The sequence below is a fragment of the Gopherus evgoodei genome, chromosome 1, assembly GCF_007399415.2.
Source record: "Gopherus evgoodei ecotype Sinaloan lineage chromosome 1, rGopEvg1_v1.p, whole genome shotgun sequence".
In the NCBI taxonomy this organism is placed as follows: domain Eukaryota; kingdom Metazoa; phylum Chordata; order Testudines; family Testudinidae; genus Gopherus; species Gopherus evgoodei.
Window position 1 is genome coordinate 262,922,335 of NC_044322.1, and position 14,788 is coordinate 262,937,122.

Sequence of the window (14,788 nt, forward strand, 5' to 3'; positions counted from 1 at the left end):
GGTACCCCAACCTTGCTCACTGCCTAATAGATGGCAGAAAGAGACTTTCTATTGAGAAACTAATGAAATCCAGATGAGAGAAATCCACCCTGGCGAACAAGGCACACTTTACCATGACACACAATTTACCCTTTCTAATGAGACACACAGATCTGCTGCCCCAACTCCACTCATTCACCAGAGGAGAAAACTTCCTTATTAGGAGAGGAGACAGAATAGCAGGAGGGATAAGATTAAAATGTTGTGGTTGTGTTTTGAGATTTTCCTTCTGGGGTTGGAGGTGTGTTCAGTTTGCCAGAGGGAGTAGGAAACAATGGACGATTTTGTTGTGTGTTTCACTACAACTTCTGAAATCTCCTTTCAGTCACACTGTCCAGGCCTCTGTTCCCCTGTTACTTGAGGGCATGCACTGAAAGACCTAGATACTAGAGAGAGGAGGGCTTTACACATAACTTAGATACAGAGAGAGAGACACTAGGCCCCTACCTCCTAGCGTATAGCTATACTGCAGCTAGGAGCGTGTTTCCCAGCATGGGTAAACAGACAGGCACTAGCTCTCTAGCTCATGTGCTAAAAGTGTAGCCAAGGCAGCATTGGTGGCAGCTCGGGCTATATGCCTGAGTATAAACACTCCTGGAACCCCCATTATTTTTAGGGTAGTAGCTCAAGCAGAGCTAGTTCACGTCTGTTTACCTGTGTTGGGAAGCCTGCTCCCAGCTGCAGTGTAGACTTACCCAAAGAGCAGAATGCTACCCTGAAATGCATCCAGCCCCTGTCTCTCAGGGTTAATTAGACAGTTGCTCCAGCCCATCGGTTTATGGGGACTGAGGCAGCACCATCCAATCTCTAGGGCTAGGGTTGGGATGAGAAACACCATCACACTGAAATACACCCTCCCTCTCAGAGAGAAAAGAGGAAGCTGGGTAAGTGACAACATCTGAGTTGACATCTGTGAATGTGCTGCCCCAACTGAACTGTCTTCAGTTCAGCCCAGACTGGGGTTTACTCTCTGTGTAAGGTAGGGACTTGCAGCTAACCACGCAGAAGTAAGTGGTATCTCACACTGCAGTTATTGTTGTAACTCATGTGCAATGTCCTAGATACCTTGTGATGGGAATTAATGAATAAATAGATACTAAATGTCTGAATTCTGCCCTATAAAAGATCTACTCACTACAGAAAAAGTCTGCCTCATTTTTCACTTTATTTTGGGGTCCACAATTTTATGTTTGACATTTTAAGAGTTCCTCTTTTTATGTCTCTTATTTTCCAGGAGAAAACTTGCCATCTCTTTTAATTTTATGTGGCTGCTTTTTCTGTTTTTTTTAAACAAAACAAAAAGAAAAACATTTTGATGCACATTCTTGTGGCTGGTCTTAGTCCCCATTGCTCACTTTATCAAAAGCAGATGGTGTTTGCTAAATTTTATTTGTTCCAAAAATAAGCAACTTCCAACTGTTGTCTTATGTGAAAAAAGGCCTGACGTGTGAACAAACTTTCTCCCTCCTTATTCGAACACAGAAAGAGTGCAACTATTTCTGTATATGCAATTCATCAAATGCTTTCCATCACCCAGAAAGTAATTTTCCCTTCTAACCTACCATTGGCGCACAACCACTTTAAAACAGGTCACATCAAATGATGAGTGTAGATAAAACTTAACCAGTGTAGATAAAACTTAACCAGAGGGTACCCCAATACTCTTTGTAATGAGGATTAGCATCCATTGTTTAAACTGATGCAACCCACAGATAAGGGAAGACACTTGCTTTGAGGCTCCCTGCTACCTCCCTGGATTTCTGGATTGGAACTGCGCTGCTAGTGAATTCACAGCCTGCAGATGTTCTTAGAACCGCTCTGTAAGGTATAGAGATAGAAGGCCTCTGCAGAGGTGGCATTGTCTCTCCAGGGGATATAAGCAGTTCCCAGGGGAACCACAGTTGTTAGTAGCTGGACTCCTGCTTCTGCTGCTAGAGTTGGGGGGAAAACAAACTTGCTCCCTGCTGACAGAAAAGTTCAAAGCATACTCAGGGAGAAGAATTTCAAAGTTTTCCTGCCATGGTACTCTCTTATATGGGCTTTTCCTCGGGGGCGTGGGGGGGCAGTCTAGGCCAGTGGTGGGAAACCTGAAGCCTGTCAGAGTAATCTGCTGGCGAGCCACCAGACCATTTGTTTACATTTTCACAGCTGCCTGCAGCTCCCAGTGGCCACGGTTCGCCGTTCCTGGCTATTGAGAGCTGTCAGAAGTGGCAGCCAGGCCTGCGCCGCTTCCCGCAGCTCCCATTGGTCGGGAACGGAGAACCACAGCCACTGGGAGCTGCGGGCAGCTGTGCAAATGTAAACAAACCATCTGGCAGCCTGCCAGCAGATTACCCTGATGGGCTGCGTGCAGCCCGCAGGCCACAAGTTGTCCACCACTGGTCTAGGCCCTGGGAAATAGGCTTGCCCTCGGTTACCATTTTCACAGGGTTAAACAATGTATGGTTCAAAACAGTTTATAAGAAATTTGAGCAGAACAAAACCTTTGTGTTATCTTTTGGCTCTGAATTTCAAATGTAAGGTTCTGAGACAAAGATTTCCAGGCCTGGAATTCCACAGCTCAAAGGTGTTTAGTGCTTCCTGTGAGCAGCTGAGCATCTTGTATAGACTAGGGAAAAAAAATACTTTTCTTTCAATCAGTGTCACTTAACTCAGCTGAAAACCACACTGAAAAACTATGTTAGACACTGTTTAACACCTTTAGCTCAATTTTAGCAGGTCAGGTCAGACCTGCCCCTCCTTCAGGCTTTAGCATAAGCTAACTTACAATGGCTTTGTCTTGACTTGAGTTTTAGAAATAGATTAAGCTATCTAGCAAGAAACTTTTAAATCTGGTCCCATCTATGCAAGTCCTAGTGACCTCGTTGGAAGCTGAGGGCATTTGACAGCAAGCATAAGACACTTAGCAGGACCTTGGTCTTGACATGCCAATCCCTGCATAAATACAGGAGCATGAAGCTTCTGGAAACATCTTTTCTGAATAAAATAAAAAAATATATATATACCAAACCACCATCATCCCTGCAAGTTGCCCTATTATGTTTTTAAACTACTCCCAGTTTGCTTAGCACTTATCCAGAAAATTCTAATTATGCTTGTCACTTAATGCAAATTGCTGGATAAATAAACATAGAAATAGGAGCTTAGTGACTGTTAGGTTTTCTTTAAAATTCTGTCTAAAGGTTCATTATACTACACACAAAAGAGAAGGGAACTTCTTACAATGCGCTTATTAAAGGCACATTTTCTACAGAAATGATCATAGTGTGGTTGTATAATAGCATATCATTTGCTTTGTTGGCATTTCCAGCATGAAGCTTCCAGACAGGAGGCACGAATAGTGAAAGGGGCTGCAGGGATGCCACTTGTGCTGTGAGAGGTGTCAACAATTATTTCATGGAGGTGGATTCTTTACCCAACAAAGGGAGCATATCACAGCATTAGCAGAATATACACATTTACCAGGAAAAAAAATGTAGCGCCGTAGAGCCGTCAATAAAACAAAGAAACGTATTTCAGTGCATACATCCTATAAGTTGTGGAGCCCCCTGACTTCCTATGGATTCAAAACCTTGAAGGAGATAATGGTAGTTTGTCTGAGCAGCCACTAAGTAATGACTAAGGATATGTTCTAGCCCACATCAGCTGTGAGTCAGGTTCTGCGGGTATTGAAGCTGGGTCCATATGAGTCCTGGGAGTCACCACACTCCAATCCTCGACCCAGCAGCTGGGACTGGGGTCCATAAAACCCAGCAGGGGCATGAGCCCTGCCGTTAAGCTCTCATTGGGAGAGCTTCAAGGCTCCTAATTGAGCCACACCTCTGTTCAAGCCAGAGGAGGAAATGGGAAGTTGTCCATACAGCTGGGCTCCACCCTGCCTATCTGGTATTTACCTGTACATGCCTTCTGAGCCTGACCTCCTGGGAGCCTGACTCAGCCTGATTTCTGGTAACTGACTCTTGATTTCCACCCTCTGATGTGTCTCTCGATTCTGATCTCCTGGTATCCCAGCCCAGCCTAATTCCTGGTAAATGGCTCCTGGGCCCAAGACTCTCTGGACACTAACCCGTAGGCCAGGCCACCCACACCCCGGCCCTGACATTGTACTGCTGCAGTGCCATAGCATAGACACGTCCTACATTGATTAAAGGGGGTTTTCTATCCATGTAATTAATTCACCTCTCCAGCGAAGTTGCTGGAAGGATCCTTTTGTCAACTTAGTCATGTCTACACAGGGGATTAGGTCAACCTACCTAAGCTGCTCAGGGTGCAAAATTCTTCACAGCCCTAAGCAATGTAGCTAAGTAAATCTAATGTTTAAGTGTAGACCAAGCCTAAGAACAGACCTCAGCATTTTGCCCTGGGCTATTTTAATGTAATAAGTTAAAGGGAACAGCTATAAAACTGGGTATTTTCAATGGCATTAATCCTGACTTTGCCCCTGCGCCACAGGCAGTGCTCCATAGGTATGAACAGGTGCACAGCTGGGCACGGCTGTGGCTCCATTTAAATTACTTTTAGTACTCAACCTGACACAGAAGATACTATCTCCATGCATGATGCCAAAACAGCCCAAAGGTGAGTTCTGCATTACCTACCATCTGTCACAGAGCCGGAGTCTGGCTACTGATGACATTGCTCCAGGGGACTGTTCGCTTAAGAACACTTCTTTCAGTTTGGCTGTAGCAAGGTTCTAGGTGTGTGGGTGGGTCAGGGCATTAATGAAGGAACATAAAGGAGGTTTTTTTGTTCCACCTCTTTGTGCTCTCAAGAGACTTTTACTTGCTAGGGCTGATGGTTGTTTTAACCTTGTCAGTCCATTCCCAGGAGTTGTGTAGTATCCTGTGCTGCTTTTGGAAATTTTGTTGTTATCCTGAAAGGGCAATTATTAGGTAAGGGGGGATTAAGTCCATTATACATTGTTTGGACAACTTTCTTTTCACTGAGGGTTGTGACTCAGAAACTTGCCAGCACATTTCAGCCTCTTTTCAGGAACTGGCAGCAAAACGAGAAGCGATGCCGGCTGAGGACTTGGCATTTGTGCTGACTCTCATGTTGTGGAGCTGGATATTCTAGGCGGCGAATCAAGGATAGCAGGGGCAGAAGTGTCATCTCTAGGTCACTTGTACATTCTATATTGGGAGCATCCAAAGCCACGTACTTCCAGCTGGCTACTACTATGTCTGGAAAGCACAAACAAACCTAAGCACTTTATTCAAATCATAAAAGGTGACTGCCTCGCACTGCAGTAGTTTCTAAGAGCTTTATTATTATTATCTGTGATATGCTGGATGCTTTACAGAATCATTGGACCAGTCCCAATGAACAGGGAAAGCGGCCAGTGGGTGTGGTCTGATATAGCTCATGGTTCAGATACTATAGTGAGGGGTCTGTAAAAAGAATCGAGATACACAGATGCTCAGCTTGCAGGCTGAGTTCCCCTGGAAATGTGGAGCCTATGATGGTGACATTAGGGCCAATAACCCCAGTGATTACATAGATAATGGCTAGTGTGAGGGGGTCAGGCCATATGGCTACAGGAAAGTCCTCATATTGGGTTCCGGGAAGTGCTAAAGGACCCTCCCCTAGCTTTTGGGGAGGATCCACAAGGTCCAGGAACTCAAGTAATTATGGGGGACAACCAAAAATGTAACAAGGGCAGATGTGAAGGTCAAAGGGTCAAACAAAGGGAACCTGAAGAGGACACCAAGAAGAGAACCCCGGACAGCGCCCACTGCTCCTCAAAGGTGTCAAGGGAGCCAGCGGATGCCGCTCAGAGAACTCCACCCGGATATGCGAGCAAAGGCAGGATCAGAAACAGGCCCCACAGTCGCAGGAACCTCCCTCAGCCAAACTCCTCTCCCTGTTCTTATAGATGGCTACTTTGGCCAGTGCCAGGAGGAGATTGACAAGGATGTCCCATGACTTTGTGGGGCAACTGATAGGGTGTGCATATAGGAAAACGTGAGGGGAAAAGTGCAGCCAGCAACGTAAAAGGATGGTCAGGAGGAGCCGGAACAGGGGCTGCAACCTGGCATACTCCAGGTATACATTTGCCAGGGTCTCCCTCATGTTGCAAAAAGGCCAGGCGTTGGGGGGGCAGGACTGTGAACCATGCCAAGTACACGCCCATGCTCACAGCTCTGCGGAGGAGCCACCAACTAATATCCCTGGCAGGCCATGGGACTAGGGAGACAGGTATATTAGCCCCAGGATAAGCAGGACCTTTTCCCTTGGTAGCTGAACAGAGTTACTCTAGGTTAATTAGGACACCTGGGGCCAATCAAGGGCCTGCCAGAACCTGTTAAAAGCCTCCCCTTCAGCCAGATAGGAGCGTGCGATAGGAGCTGAGGGAGGAAGCTGAGCTACTGGAGAGCTGTGCTGTGCAGTGCAGTGCAGTGCAGTGCAGTGCAGTGCAGTGCAGTGCAGATGCTGACAAGCATTAGGAGAGAAGCCACTTAGGTATGGTGGCAAAGGGTGGACGGCCCTTCCAGGCCCTGGAGGTCTGAAAGAAGAGACTCTGCCAGAGGGGACAGACTGAACTGGGTGTCTGATCTGTTGCCACCATGCCCGGAGGGGCTATCAGAGACTGAGAGGCTCCCTTCCCCATCCCCCCATCAGGGATACTGGGAGAAACCCTGCTCCAACAGGATGTGGACAGTAAAGTCAGGGGTGTGGGGAAAATTCCGAGGGAAAAGAGGAATACCTCAGCCCGCTACTAAATGGAAGCACAGGACCCACCGAGGTGGAGAGAAAGCTTTGTCACACTGGGCTTAGAATTTTTAGCCAGGCCACCATTTTGGTTAATTGTTACCTTATTTTATAAAGCTGTGGCCTATTACTTGAGCCCAAGCAGACCTCTATGTGCTTTATTTGCCAATCACATGGTGACACGAACATTCAGTTACAATCAGCTGAAGTAGTGCACATTGAACAAGCTCTCTGGACCAAGGTTTTTTAACATGGCTGTCTAAATTTCATATGCAAAATTTGTGCATGTACCCATTATATGTGCAAAGCCCATATCTGAGTAATTGCATGTGCACAATTTGTTTTACATGTACAAATGTGGACTCTGTGTGTGCACTATGGATAAATGCAGAAATTTTGCAAGTGTAATTCAGGCAAGTAGTTTTGAAAATATGGCCCTTTGTGTTTCTGCTGCTAGGAACAAGACATGCCTCTTTACAGGAGGAAAGAAATGTTAAAAGTGCATTCTTGTCTATCTGAATAACAGCAGGAGTCAGAGTTATTTTATACTAGTGCTAATGCCTGACCTATAGCAACACAATGAAAAGCGTGGGTGCACTGGGTTTACAATGTGCTTTGTAAGCAAGAATTATGAAAGGCTACTATTCTCTCCCCTTTTTGACCTCCGTATTTTTACTGAGTAAACAACTTCAAACAAACTCAAACATAAGAACTCACAATCTTCGAAGTTGGAGATAGTCCTAGTCTCAGGTGCATGGAATGCAGGAATTTGAGTCTCCTGGAGTTTTGAGTAAATGTGTAAGGCTTGAGCTTGTCTTCCCTCAGCTTTTCGTTGTTGGTCCATTCCCAGCAGAATGGTGTGGTCCAGATTGGAAGGTCTTCCTCTATTTGCATGACTGGGTGTTCTGGACTCTCCAGGCCTCTTATCTCCAATGCAACAGCCATCCATGTCCTTATTTGACTCTTCAGCTGATTCTTTCAGTACTGGAAGATATTTAACATACATGAAGGTAATAGCATTAAAAACTGTTCTGAACAGGAAAAGAGATGAGGGAACAGGTATATCTCCTTTGGCCATTTCCCAGCACACTTTTGAGAGAGAATGTGACCTAAAAGATTCAAAGCACAAGATTTGGAGTCAGACAACCTGTGTTCTAGTACCAGCTCTGCCATCTATTTGCTTGGTGAACTTGGAGAAATCACAACCTTTCTGTGACTCAGAGTGGGGGAATATCTACTTCACAAATGAATGTGAGGCTTCGGTAGTTAAGATTTGTAAAGCACTTTGAGATCCTCAGATAGTACATATTATAGAAGTGCAAAGGGAACTTTGGGAGAAAATCAGATCCTATGGTGCATGCTATTGTGGAGCATTATACAAGATGACACAAGTATTTTTATTTTACATCACCTACACAGCACTACATATGAGTCACCAAGTCTCAAAAATAATTGTTAACACAGGCGTCAACAGCTACACATTTTGTTCTGCTTCCAGTCCAGTTTACCCTTACTGATACTCTGAGTGTTAATGTCTAAAACAGATAAAACTTTAAAATCTGGTTTACCAAATAACAGTAACTGTTGATGTGTGCCTAACCCATTCCTGCTCTGCGCTCATAAAAAACATCACCTTAAGAGACCAAAAGTATATTATTTCTTCTCATTTATAAACATATCTACGGTGCTCACCTTACATTCTAGAACAGGGGTAGGCAACCTATGGCACACGTGCCAAAGGCGGCACACAAGCTGATTTTCAGTGGCACTCACACTGCCTGGGTCTTGGCCACCATCCGAGGGGCTTTGCATTTTTATTTAATTTTAAATGACGTTTCTTAAACATTTTAAAAACCTTATTTACTTTACATACAACAGTAGTTTAATTATATATTATAGATTTATAGAAAGAGACCTTCTAAAAACATTAAAATATTTTACTGGTACACGAAACCTTAAATTTGAGTGAATAAATGAAGACTTGGCACAGCACTTCTGAAAGGTTGTCGACCCCTGTTCTAGTTCCTGGGAATGATCCCACTTCACCTGTTTTCTTGAAAACCCTGTGAATAAAACAATTATGAACCTTCTCATAACTGTTGTTCTTCAAGATGTGTTGCTCATGTTCATTCCAATTAGCATGCATGGCAGCTGGAAATTTTTTTCCCTAGCAGTATCTGTTGGGTCAGCCTTGACCCCAGTGCCCCCTGGTGTCATACCTTCATGGTGCTCAATATAGGCCCTTCTGACCCACCCACCCCCCTCCATTCTTTTTTGCCGGCTATTCCGACAGAGGGGTAGGACGGCAGGTACTGGAATGGACATGAGCAACACATCTCGAAGAACAACAGTTACAAGAAGGTTAGTAACCGTTTTTTCTTATTTGAGTGATTGCTCATGTCAATTCCAATTAGGTGATAACCAAGCCTAAATTCTGTAGGTGGGGCCAGGGCTTAAATGTTTGCTGACTGGATCACCACTCTACCAAAGGCTGCATCATCTCTGACCTGCTGGGTAATTGTATAATGTGATATGAAAGTATGAATGGAGGACCATGTTGCTACTCTGCATACTTCTTGGGTCAGAACATGTGCTAGGAACACTGCTCACAAAACTGCACCCTGGTGGAGAGCGCTGTAAGCAAAGGGGCCGGTACCTTCACCAGGTAATAGCATTCCCGGATGCAGAACATGATCTATGACTAAATCCTTTGGTAGGAGACTGGAAGCCCTTTCATTCTGTCTGCTACTGCAACAAACAGCTGAATGGATTTCTGGAACAGTTTGGTTTGTTCGATATAGAAGGCTAATGCCTGGCGAATGACCAACGAGTGAAGGTTTTGCTCCTTGTTGCTTGAGTGCAGCTTAGGATAGAAAACCAGGAGAAAGATGTCTTGGCTGACATGAAACTGCAAAAGAACCTTAGGAAGGAAATGTGGCCCCATTAGTCTGGAAAGGACCAGATTGAGGTTCCAGGCCAGGACCGGCTGTCGGATGTGTGGATATAGCCCGTCGAGACCTTTCAGAAAATGGCTGACCATAGGGTAAGCAAAGACCAACCAGCCCTCTGCGCCTGGATGGAAGGCAGAAATGGTGGCCAAGTGAACCTCTATTAATACAAGGACAGCCCCTGCTGCTCAAGTTGGAGAAGGTAGGCCAATATAAGGGGTATGGACACGAGTGTCAGAGATGGATGGTGCTGTGCTGACCAGATTGAAAATTTCTTCCATTTGGCCAGGTAAGAAGCCCTGGTGGAGGGTTTCCTACTGCCTAGGAGTACTTGCCTGACTGGGTCCGAACAAGGGAACTCTGTCAGGTTCAGCCATGCAGCTTCCATGCTATGAGGTGCAGCAACTCCAGGTTCAGGTGCTGGGGATGGCCATGATCCTGTGTTATCAAGTCCAGGAAAAGCTGCAAGGTGATTAGGGCTTCCACAGACATTTTGAGGAGAGATGTGTACCAGTGTCAATGGGGCCAGGCTGGAGCTATCGATATCACCGAGGCCTTGTTCCTCCGAACTTTGAGGAGTGCTGTGTGAATGAGAGGGAAATGCATAGAAAAGGTGGCCCCTCAAGGAAGGAGGAACGCATCTGCAATAGAGCCCAGGCTGTGATTCAGGAAGGAGCAAAACTGCTGGCACTTCCTGTTGCATTGCATGGTGAACACGTCTATCTGGGGAAAGCTGCACTGTTGGAAGATGAAGTGTGCGAAGTCCGAGAGCAGGGACCACTTGTGGCCGTGGAATGACCTTCTGAGATAGTCCGCCAACTCATTCTGTACTCCAGAGAGGTTTGAGGCTTCCAGGTGTATCAAATGAGCTACACAAAAGTCCCACAGCATGAGGGCTTCCTAGCAAAGGAGAGAGGAGCGTGAACCCCCTGTTTGTTTATATAAAACATCGCTGTGGTGTTGTCCATCATAACTGTTACACATTTCCCACCCAGGCAGGCACAGAAGGTCTGACGTGCTAGGTGGACCACTCTCAGCTCTCTGACTTTGATGTGGAGAGCAAGCTCTGCCTGAGACTAGAGATCTTGCATCCTAAAGTCTCCCAGATGTGCACCCCACCTCAAGGCTGATGCATCCATCACCAGCCATAGGGATGGCTGAGATGTGGTGAAGGAAAGTCATGCACACACCACCTGCAGGTTGAGCCACCACAGGAGGGAGTCAAGGACATTATGAGGCAGAGCGACAACCCTGTCCAAATTGTCCTGAACCAGCTGATATACCGAGGCTAGCTACGAGTGGACACTGCAAAAAGATGCTTGCTGAAGCAAGAGCTAAAGGCATTCCAGCTAACTGTCACTGGCAGTAAGAAGGAACTGAGGGGATGGCGTGTAGGCAGGGCTCTATATTCAGCACCATGAAGGCATGACCCCGGGGGAGGACTAGGCCAACCTGACAGATATTGCTAGGGGAAAACTTTTCCAGCTGCCATGCTCATAGTGCGTGCACCCCTAATTGGAATTGACGTGAGCAATCACTCAAAGAAGAACTATTTTTGCCTATGCTATTGGACCGACACATCTCATTATTAATGTTATTTTAAATGACAAAATAGCTAGAAACATTATCAGCTGCAGATACTGAGAATCACAATTCAAACCCCTCAATATGGCAACAGAATATGCCAAATCCCAGTGACAATTTTAGAGGTTCTACTTTTGATATTCAGGCTTTTTCCACTGAAGACATATCCATCTTCTTTTGCTAATATAGCTCAGCTCAACGCAGAGTTTGATGAGCTAAACAGAAGAAAGACCAGCCACAAGACTTGAATAGTAAAGTGTGACAGGGTGTACTGGCCCAGAGAAGCCCTGGGGAGTCATTCTTCTGGACCTATCATGCCCCTCCCAATAGATGCTGGGAAGAAACCCAACTATCTCTTCCTCTATTTCAGGATTTTATCCAGAACCAGTGAGGGTTAAACAAGTAGGTTATTTGGCAATTAGGTATTGTTAATGTGCCAATTAGGAACTGTATAACCTGCTGACCTTTGCTGGGTAGGGAGAAGGGAGTTCAGAGATCAGCCAGACAGCCCACAAGTGGGGACTCTGACTCATGAAGCTGCCCTGAGTGATTTTTTCCCCCTGTGCTTTGAAATATTTATGTTTCCTTATTATAATTGCTGCCATTAACAAACTATAAAGTAACAGTGGGGATGGAGAGGCCCATGTTTAGTTTGTTCTACTAACAGTATAAAATAAACACATCAGTGCAAGAAGTAGGGAAGACAAGATATTTTTCCTGCTGGATCTGTTACTGAGGGGGAAATCTGGGGTCCATTTGGGTGAACACAGTAGGTTATATATAGAACACCAGTGGAGACCAAATCCTGCTAACCTTACTCATATAAGTAGTTCCCTTTATTTCAATGGCACTACACACGTGAATATGGTGAGGAGGGTTTGGCCCCAGCTGGAGCAAAGTTAAATGAAGAGGAGACCAACAAGTATAATGGCAGCTCAGAATGACAGAAGAGTTAGTAACACTATGGAGCCCATTTATGCCAGCCAGTGCGGTTGTGACAATGGACTGAAGAGAGCCATGATGCCTTTCTGGGAAGAAAGAGAGAGAGAGGAAAAAAAAAGAAAATTGCCAGTAAAAGAAAAATCCACTAGCAGGAGGTCCATCAATAGAGGAGATTCCTAGCTGGCGAGGAACCTCCTTTGACAGAAAATTCCCTACATTTGTTGATTCTAATCCAACTGGCTGGATTTGAATTTGTAACCACCAAATGCAGTTCAAGCAACTATGGATATTTGAAAGAAAATCAAATAAAACCTTTTAAAATCAATAAGTAACATTCTTGTACACAGATGAAAATGATAATCAGTCAAGAAATGGATAAAATTGTCTCCCCCTCACCCCAAAATATATTGAAAGACCTCTGGTATCAAGCTGCCTTTCATTTGTATACATATCAGATTATGGAAGATCTCTCTTTATACATTTTTTAAAAAGAATGGCAGCCTCAGTTCAATAGAGTTAGTGAGACAATCCTTTAAGCTGTGTTAAAATGCCAGTTATCCTCAGATGCCACCCAGATTTGAATAATTTTGAGAAAGACAAAACCGCAGAAAGGCGGAATCGTCCTTTGACTGCTCCTGCTTTTGACACAGCTGCCTCCTCTCCTTTTTACCAAAGCATCTTCCTCTCTCTATCAGCCATGACAAGTGCCAATCAAACCTTCTGTTTCCTAAGGTTTTTTTTTTTGGGGGTGGGGGGAAAGAAACATGAAACATTTTCTAACAATCACTGAAGGAAGGTCTACTGTCAGTGTGTGGTCTGGGGAAAGCCAGCCTTTTCCTCTTTCACTTCTAATCTCTGACCCACTGTTTACCTCTTTTTTATTTACACTTTAATCTCTCTGTTGCTCCAAAGGATCCTAAACAAATTGTAGGTCAGCATGGATTAGGCTGCTTTGTTACCAATGATTAGTACATTTACTTCTGCTTTAACATCTTCAGCAACAGCTTAATGTCAAAAAGACCCAGCAGACGTTTGTTTTATCTCAACTGAAACTATATCCACACTGCAGTAAAAATGCATTTTCTGGTTCAGAAAAAAACTATAACACAATGGGTCCACACTGCTAATATCTCGACTCTTTTAAGCAACCCCCTTAGTAATCCCAGAGCTCAGAGAAGTCTGTATTAAGCAAGCTTTCCACCACGATCTATGCTGTTTTTACCACAGGACAAGTTAAAAATTAAGATTCAGAAGCTTTTCTTAAGAAACCAAATTCTGCTCTGATTTACATGGGTGGAAATGAGGAGCAACTCCACTGGCTTCAGAAATAATTCATAAAACAATGCTGTAGACAATTTTGCTAAAAGGGGGTATCCAATTGCTAAGAAAATACCTTGAAGTATGTGGACAGGGATTAATGAGCAGTATTATTAGATACACTGGGCTAAATTCAGAGGTGAAGTTTAAAGTGGTTGAAATCAGATCTCCATAAACAACCCTATACTCAGGCCAACTCCCATAAGCCTACTTATACCTGCTCTGCTAATGTTTAACAGTGTCAAAGTTAGTGTAACTTACACACTGAGGGACTATAGGGAAGTATAAATGAAAGTACAGTATGTAAAGTGCTTTCGCTTATACCTCCTTGACGTTTAAGGCTATGTCCACACCATGAGCTAGGCGTGTGATTGCCAGCTCTCAGACATACTTGTGCCAGCTCGCTAAAGCAGTAGTGTAGCCATGGCAGTAGGGTGGCAGCAAGTGGTGGCATGAGCTAGGTGTGCCAAGAACAAAGCTGCTTGAACCCCCTGGGTATGTACTCAGCATGGCTAACCCGGGCTGCCACCCACCGCTTCTTGTGCTACCCTCGCTACACTACTGCTTTTATTACACTGAGAGATAGCACGAGTATGTCTCTGGGCAGGTCTACATTTAAAACACTGCTGCGGCGCAGCTGCACCACTATAGTGCTTCAGTGAAGACACTCCTATGCCGATGGGGGTTAAGTTGGTATAACTGCGTCACTCAGGGGTGGCTTTTTCACCCTGCCCCCGCCCCCCGAGCAACACAGTCATACCGATGTAAGTTTATAGTGTAGACCTGGTCTCCATGAGCTGGGAATCATACCCGTAACTTGCAGCATAGACATAGACATAGCCTTAGTGACACCAACCTGCACTTCCTTATACATCAGCAAAGCCAGTATAAGCAAGTCTAAGACGTTTAAGATCTTACCGGCTGCTAGGATCATCTTCCTTTCTCATTGTTCTGGCCAGGTCAGCCCTTGTTTTAATCTTTCCACTGGCACCCCCATTTCCACCACACCAAGTTCAAGGTTTGTGTCATCACCTTCAGGGCCCTCTGAATCTCTCCCATTCCCCGCTTGTCTCCTCTCCTCTCTACTTGTGTTGCTCCCCTGCCCTCGGTTCTACGAACAATGCCAACCTTGGTCTTTATTTATCTGAATTACCAACAATCTGCTTCATTCTTTCTTCCACATCTTCCCTATGTAGGTATGGAATGGCATCCCTGAACTGAGTTATACTCTCTCCTCCTTCTGATCA

At 44.9% G+C, this 14,788-nt stretch overlaps 1 protein-coding gene across 1 annotated transcript in view; it reads right to left on the minus strand.

Annotated features, from left to right (window-relative positions):
• Positions 1–14,788, minus strand: part of LOC115644773 — a 230,031-nt gene that overhangs the window by 69,201 nt on the left and 146,042 nt on the right. Inside the window, exon 12 of the mRNA XM_030549267.1 lies at positions 7,468–7,734. Within this exon, the coding sequence (XP_030405127.1) occupies positions 7,468–7,734 (267 nt within the window). The remainder of the gene's footprint in view (positions 1–7,467; positions 7,735–14,788) is intronic.